Below are 8,098 nucleotides of genomic sequence, written 5' to 3'. Positions count from 1 at the left end.
TCTTTAATTCTGTTAGAGGAACGAAAACAAGACATTTCACTGATTTTAATATACACTTATTTTGCCATTATTAATGTCACGTTACAAAAACTTTTGTACTGTTACATGCTTAAATCTTACCAAGAAAATTATGGGAACCTTAGAGACATGATTTAAATATGTGAGAACATTGAAAACGCTGCTCTGCAAATTTAAAATGTTCAGTTATAAAATGAGATGAAAATGTAAAACCAAAACCCAGCTCTCTCAAGACCTGAGTTTCAAGATCATACACATAGATTGCTGATCTCAAGAATCCTTTGTTAGTTTGTATTATAAGTAAAAAAGTGACTCAGGAGAAGCCAAATAAATAAATAAATAAATCTTATGACCATGATTTATGAACTCTAAAAATTAGGACATGTATTAACTCTACATTTTAACAAAATAAACAAGAAAAACCTATGATCGCTGATGTTAAGACACCAGACAATTTCATGCCCCCAGTATCTTACTCAGCTGGGGAACATCTTGAATCCAAATCTACTAGAATCAGTTTGTCAACTGTCATTCTGGAACTGTTCTTCCATTTTAATACTGCTTGGGCCATCATGCTGAGCTCGTGGTGTTGTCACCGGCAACCCAATACTGCTTGACAGCAAACAACACCTTCTCTGAAACCAGCGGACCGTCCTCATGATCCACCATTTTGGTATTCCATCTCATTCCTTTCACAATTCCTTTCACTTGCATTAGCACATCAGCTTGATCTCGGAATATTACTGCTCCTTCTGGCCGTAAGATACGGTCCATCTCCAATAGAATGTCTTCGACATTACATCTGTATTGATCATTTGAGTTAGCAAAAATCTGAAATAGTTCGTTTCCCTTGCACACCTGTCTCCAAAGTTGTTCCACTACAAGGTCCCTCATAAACATTTAGAAGGCTTACCAAATTGTAATTAATTATCTTTTTGGTTACTAAACTTCATTTAGTCTACCCAAGTGCTTAGACAAGTGCAACTAGCCATGAAAACTATGTTTCATCTGGGAATATAAAAGGAAATGAGAAAGAAATCAACTTACACATTCTTGTACAAGCTGAAAACGCCATTTGCATGGATAAGGTCATAGGTCCTTGGATATGTGGAGAAGGCTTCACACCTGGAAATTTTTTTATAATTATTATACAGAACAAGGCTCTCTTTCACCCCATTCCTTATCAAATTAAAAATCTCTGCGGAGTAGATTGTATAAAACACCATTAAAAGCAAAATTTAGCAAAATTTATTAAAGAAGAACTCCTGAATGTAATCCTTGTACATAAAGTTCAGCAGCACTTAAATTGTTTTTAATACAATGCTTATGTTTCTTGGCCTTTAACTAATCATCTTTGCATCTGCCAACAATTAACTCAGATCAAGTTCTTCAAGAAAATGACTTTGACAATCCTAGGAGGTGCAGTTTTGAACTAAGAAGGAATAATGACTTGAGCAAGAGTAGGGATGTATGGATATCAAACACATTGGGCAATAATAAATTTCTATTGTGGACAATGATGAGTTATATCTCATTTCCTGTCAGCAAGAACAGTTCATACAGCAAATGGAGAGATTCTCAGATGCAGGCTGGGAGTGGAGCTTTCAATGGAGGCAATCACTTTTTGAAGCTGAGATTGACGTGGCTGATAGATTCTTGGGAGACACAAAAGGCATCTCAATTCATCCTAACCATCAGGACAAGTGGGTGTGGAAGGGAGATTCAAGTGATAATTATTCAGTGGGGAGCGTGTACAAGCTGCTTTTGGGAGATTCCATAGATGAGAATCAAGATGGAGTTTTAATGAGCTGTGGAATCTAAAGATTCCAAGAAAAACATCCTTTTTTGCTTGGAGATTAATCAGGGACAGGCTGCCAACAAAATCAAATTTGCACAGGAGAAATATTGAAATCAATGACTCTTTCTGCCCATTCTGCAGAAACAATGAAGAGGATGCAGCTCATTTATTTTTCAACTGCAGCAAAATTCTTCCAGTTTGGTGGGAATCGATGTCTTGGTTAAACATTTCGGGTGTTTTTCCACAAACTCTGAGATATCATTTCCTCCAACATGGTTTTGGGAGGCCTTCTGGAGTCAGGTCTCAGAGATGGCAGATCTGGCGGATAGCTTTAACCTGGAGTATATGGCAGCATAGGAATGGGATAATTTTCTCAAATGATAGCTTCAATGGCAGTAAATTGATGGAGGATGCCACTTTCCTTTGTTGGTTGTGGTTTAAAAACTTGGAAAAGGGTTTTGAAATAACTTTTAATCACTGGTCCAGTAATTTGAGAGAGGGATTTTGTAATCAGGGGAGGGATACATACATAGGATTTGGGTAGATTATAGACAACAATATGATCAGATTTATGGTTTTGTAATTCTAGTATTAAAGCCTGTATTAGGAAACCATAATTCTGCTAATCTTGGACATCAATTGTACTCCTTCAGTACCCCTGGTACTGTCTAATATATAATATTTTATCTTTGCTGATAAAAAAAACTGTTTTCTTTTTCTCTTGCTCTCGTATGCTTTCTAGAGAATCAGAAACATTTATTCCTAAATATCTAATTGCAAATTGATAAGTTGGAGGAACACAATTTGATACACTTGTGCTATTTCTTGGTGCTTTTTGTGGAAGTTATCTCTAGTTTGTCATTGTTGTGGCTAATATGTGGCTATTTTACAATGCTACCATACCATTGAGGGAAAGAACACTGGAAGATTTTTGTCACGTCATGTTGCCCCTTTGCACTAAGGAATCATATCAATGTTGACTTCTCCATCAACTATCATTCGAGATTTGATTTCTTTCCCATAGCACTGACTCATGTTGCCTATGACTCACACCAGCCCTTTCTTTGTCCCAAGATGTAATTGGCCCCATTTACAGTCCCTAAATTTTTTGATATATTTTTGGTTAAATTTCTTTTGGAGTTTTAAATTGTTAACTAGCCTAAAACAGTAAACTTTAGGTTGAAGGATGATATTAAAAAATATCTGATAATATTATCATTGTATCTTGGAATATTTAGAGTATTTTGCAGAAATTCTTAGAAGTGGTTTCCATATTCCATGACTTGCTTTGTATTTGATTAAAATTAAGAGTCTAGTACTTGTATAAATTGAAGTAGCTCTCTATTTTATAACATATTATTACACACCATATATCAATAATTTCAACTTTTGTTTCTTCTGCTTCTCTACATAAAATTCCTATAATTTCAACAATCTTTTTCTAATTTAATAAAACCAATGGACCATTCAAAATCCTGATTAAATCACCAAAAAATTCCTATTTGATTGGTTTACAAATTCCAACACACAAAATGCTAACTATTTGCATTTCTTTATGCAGTGGAAGGTCAAGTTTACTATATCTTAGAGTTTTCATCTTAATTTATACTTTTATAGATAGGTTATACTTACAGAGAAAAGTAACTAACTCAATGAAAAATTAAAGTTGCAGAGGAGAGACCAAAAGGAAAAAGAAAAGGTAAGGAAACCATGTCACATTACCAGTCGTGATAAATGCCAATCAATCCACGCTCAAATATAACACCCAGGTTAGCTTTCTCAGCAATTGTGGGCACAACATTCATAACCCATAATTTGGGAGATTCCAGTGCAGCAGCAAAACTTCCCAGACCAGCATTCATGTCCATTATGTTGCGATACCTCCCTGAGCTAATGATTTTGTTGATCCGTTTATAAGCATTCACATGCTTCTTCCATAATCGGTTGTCCTCTTCAAATGCTTCCTCAGATACACCAGGAACAAATCCACTGGTAATTCTGGAAGGAACAACATTGAGTCTCTCTTGGAATGGCTTCCATGGACCACTAGGTTTACTAGGAGTTACACAATCTTTCATTTTCTTGTACCTATACATTGTCAGACCTTTCAGACAATTATTATTGAAACCAATAGTCCATAATCCAAAGGTTAGGACTACACTAGTAACTTTACACAAAGGATTGAAGAAATCTGATCCTAGATAAACAATGTTTGTCAAGTACTCTCCATCTTGAAAGACACCATTTTACCAGCCAATAAATAATTCTTACATAATGCATATAACTTCTTGTATCCTTCAAAATTCCAATAAGAAAGCTTAGGGAATAGTTTGGTACTAGCCACTATATGTAGCAACTCAAGGAAGAAAAAGGCTCATCATTTTCTCAAAAATAATGTATTATTGTTACTTATAAAATATGAATTTGCAAGAAATTCAATCAGTTATTTAAATTGAAATACATATTGTCCTTCCAAGTTGACAAAGAATCTGGTGCAAGAGTAATAATAATAATAATAGGTATATAATTTTCCGAACATAAAGTATTAACTAATTAGTGAAACAAAAAAAGAGAAGGGGCAAAAGATGAGAGAAATAATTTACCAGACATCATCAGAATTTTTGGTTTCACAAATTTGTGGTTGAGTATCTTGTTCACTACAATCATTATGTAATTTTTTTCTCCAGATCGCAATTTCACCCTTCTCATATTTCTTTTCCCAGCATAGTAGTTTAGCAGTATCCTCAATCTGCCGTTGCTCCTCCTCAAGCTCATCTTCAGGACGTTGCCATGCTTGGAAGCTATTCTTCCAGTTGATAGGAGGACCAGAAAGTATCCAGTAACCACCAGGTCTAAGAACCCGGTCAACTTCCTTCATGTACTTTCCATCTGATATAGAAGTTGATATATACAATTTAAAGATATTTCTCACAACAATAAATCCAAAGTACTACTTTTGTTAATCAATCATCAAACAGTAAATAAGAAACCAAGAAACACAGTGAATAATAAAACTCAGATATTAATCTATTATAAGAAAAAAGGGGCTTTGAAAAAAACAACCAGGCCATAGTTTAAGTACTCAAAATTAATTTAGGTTATCTAAGGCCAGTGTGAACAAATCCAAGTAATTAACAAGCTAACCTTTTAAGTTGTTAACTTTACAATCAATGCAAGCTGAATCAGGCTGTATTATTAGTATGTATGCATATATCATAAAAAATGTATATTTGTCGTACATAGAAGCCATAATAACATGTCGAATCATCTCCAAAAGAGATACCAAAAAATTTATTTATCGATCCAAAAGATTTGCTTTAATTTTCCTAGGCCGAAACATCTTAGTTATTCTCACCATTTGCACCCCATTGAATCAAGCAGCGAGAACAATGTGCCATGTCGAAAGCTCCAGAAGGGAAGGGCAGCATTATTGTTCCAAGAACACCAATGATTGCTGGAACACCTCTTTCCAAAGCAAATTGAACTTGAGCTTCATGAGAGTCCCTTGGGGCAATTGACATTGCAACAACATTTTTCTTAAACAGGTATGCACCAAAACTAGCAACCTAGCACCATCAATAATCAGCAAATAAGCTATAATATACAATAAATGGGCACAAATATGGGCTCAAACTCAACTTTTGAAAAAGAAACAAATTGTATTTCAATGAATAAGAAAATGTTGCATGGTGAAGCATTCAAAAGTGGGAGGTTCCCCTAGGAAAACTTACAATTAGCCAGGAATGTCTCATTATGGACAATAGTTTCTTCATGCAAACATTATGTAGAGGCCAACAAAATAAATGCAATCAAAACAAGGATGATTACTTATAATTTGACGTACCCCACAACCAGTATCCAATGCAGTTCTAACCATCCCATTGTCCAATGGAATAACAGATGCAAGTTCATCAATATAAGCATCAGCTCCCTTGGGAAACTGCGTTCCACCACCTGGGAACCTGAAAACATTTCCTTCATATTGTATCCAATTCTGCACAGCCTTCTCAACTGTCAAGCTCTTGTAAGGCGCATTTGCATAAGGTACATAATCACGACTCTTGGGCCATGAAAATGGTGTTGAATATCCTCTGGGGGCAGGTATGAGACAATACAATTTTTCATCATCAGGAGGACAATGCCTTTCTCTATAAGCCATATTTTCTCGGGGAAATGTCATTGCTCGCGCTTGATCATGACAAGGCGTGTAATCAATGTAGCGATCATCACACGGCTTGAACTCCCTGACTTGTGTGTCAGAACTGTTAGGTGTTCCAGAATCATCATCATGGTGGGTCTCATAGTTTAGATCAGAGAGAACACTGCAATCTGTATGTTTAGTAATCTCAACAGCTATGCTGTCTCCCTTTCCAAAACCGCTTCGTTGCCACAAACCCAATATATAGAAGAAACCACACAAACCAACTATGATGAAAATAGACAATGAACTCCTGTTATTTCTATTGTCCCCAGGGTTCCCTTTCGTAACCATGATGAATATTTATAATGTAAACTCTGCATTGTTAAAGTGAAACACATTAAGGCATAAATGTGAATTGAACTACTAGCAAGCAAGATGGTCCATTTAGATCAATTCAGTCAATGACCACAACAATCATTGCAACTAAAAATCACTCTAGACCAAATAATTTATATAATTCAAATATATAAGGGTTTCATATTGTGGTTGAATTTGCATTGCAGCTATTGCCGGCTGCTGCCTAATGCAGTCCAGGGTTTTAGAAAACGATTTGCAACCATAATTGTAGCTGCAACATCAAGGCTTTTGGAGTCTTTGTGACCGCATCCCAACTGCAATTGATGCCCCATTTGTCCGCAATTTTTCACAAAATCAAGGATCACACAACCGCAATTTAAAACCTTGATGCGGTCTGCAATCACACATTGCAATGCTATCCACAATTTCAAACCCTTGTGACAAATTAATTCCTTCACCAATCTCATTTAAACTGATCTTTAACATTCAACACATCAAACTGTAAATCAATTAAATTAAAATGGACCACAACCCCATGTTATTCCCCCGGCTCCCTTCGGAATCTTCAGTTTAAAGCATAACAAATCAAGCAACAGTGCAAATTCAAAGGAAAGAAAATGAAGCAAAACTTTGGGATTTAATTCAATCAAACAGTTCCTCTAATTAAATCCATCTTCTCTTTTCATAAACAAAACACAAAAAGAAAAAGAAAAAGAATCAGAAAATTAAAATCTGTTATAGCGGTTAACAAAGGTCGTTAAAATAACAAGATGTGAACGAAAGAAGAGAGATTTTGTCACTTACTGGTACGAGAACGAACGCAAAAAAAATGATGAAAATCTTGGGTGGTGGTGGGGCCCCTATGGAATCAAGTTACGCAACTTCTTCGTTGGAAATGCGTAAGCGAAGAAAGAAGGATCTATGATACAGAGAATGAAAATTTGAAGAAAAAAAAGAAGAAGAAGAAGAAGAAGGAATTAGATTTGTTGTTGTGTTTGGGACGCAGAAGTGGAATTATGGGTGTCTTTGTTTCTGGTTTGTTAACATACGATACGAATTCCGAAAAATTCGAGGGTACGGAAATGTCTCAGTGCGGGTGCTTCTTCACTCTTTCGTTGGAAACATTTTTATTGGTTGGTTAACTAACACTTGAAAATTGAAATTCAATTAATCTTATTCTTATCCATTTATTCCGAAGGTGTGACCCTTTCACTTTTGGTCAATTGTAACCGTCCACGCCGGATCCGTTGGAATTTAGCCCTTGTTTTTATTCTATTATTATTATTATTATTATTGCTGCCAGGAAATCCAAATTAAATAGTTTTTATGCGTTTGTTTACCTTAAAATCCAAATTATTATTATCATAACAAACATTCACTTTTTGTCAGAAAAAATTTGAACAAAAATGAGATTGAAACTTGAAATACTGTAGTTGATTTAGTGTAATGGTACCTAAAGTTAACTTTTATTATTAGTTGGTTTAATGTAGTCTTCCCTTGTATATTCCTTCTTGAATTAGTGCTGAACTTGTCAAGTGTCTATGACTGACCAAAGCTGCATTGAGGATAACCAAATCGGTTCAGTCAAAGCTAGAAGCTTAGAATATAATATTAAACTGCCTACCCATATAATTTATGTTCAAAATTTCAAATGGCAATCCAAGATTTAGATGTATACTATGAGTCTCTTTGGATATAAGACTAGAAGTGCTCTTGTATCCTAACATGAATTATATGTTCTTATTAATAACTAACAAGTCCTGACATAACAAATTAGAATCTAT

At 35.1% G+C, this 8,098-nt stretch overlaps 1 protein-coding gene across 1 annotated transcript; it reads right to left on the bottom strand.

Annotated features, from left to right (window-relative positions):
• Nucleotides 1-219: 219 nt before the first annotated feature.
• Nucleotides 220-7,457, bottom strand: LOC114409725 (probable methyltransferase PMT2). The gene is made up of 7 exons (XM_028373299.1): nt 7,119-7,457; nt 5,661-6,331; nt 5,172-5,382; nt 4,420-4,705; nt 3,539-3,904; nt 1,066-1,143; nt 220-820 (listed from the first exon to the last, which is right to left on the bottom strand). Exons 2-7 carry the CDS (start codon nt 6,306-6,308, stop codon nt 589-591), a joined length of 1,821 nt encoding a protein of 606 aa, XP_028229100.1. The 5' UTR covers nt 6,309-6,331; nt 7,119-7,457; the 3' UTR covers nt 220-588.
• Between the last annotated feature and the right edge of the window lie 641 nt (nt 7,458-8,098).

Source organism: Glycine soja, chromosome 4, assembly GCF_004193775.1.
Source record: "Glycine soja cultivar W05 chromosome 4, ASM419377v2, whole genome shotgun sequence".
In the NCBI taxonomy this organism is placed as follows: Eukaryota; Viridiplantae; Streptophyta; class Magnoliopsida; order Fabales; family Fabaceae; genus Glycine; species Glycine soja.
The sequence above is the reverse complement of the archived record's forward strand: the minus strand, read 5'-3'. Positions and strand labels throughout refer to the sequence as shown.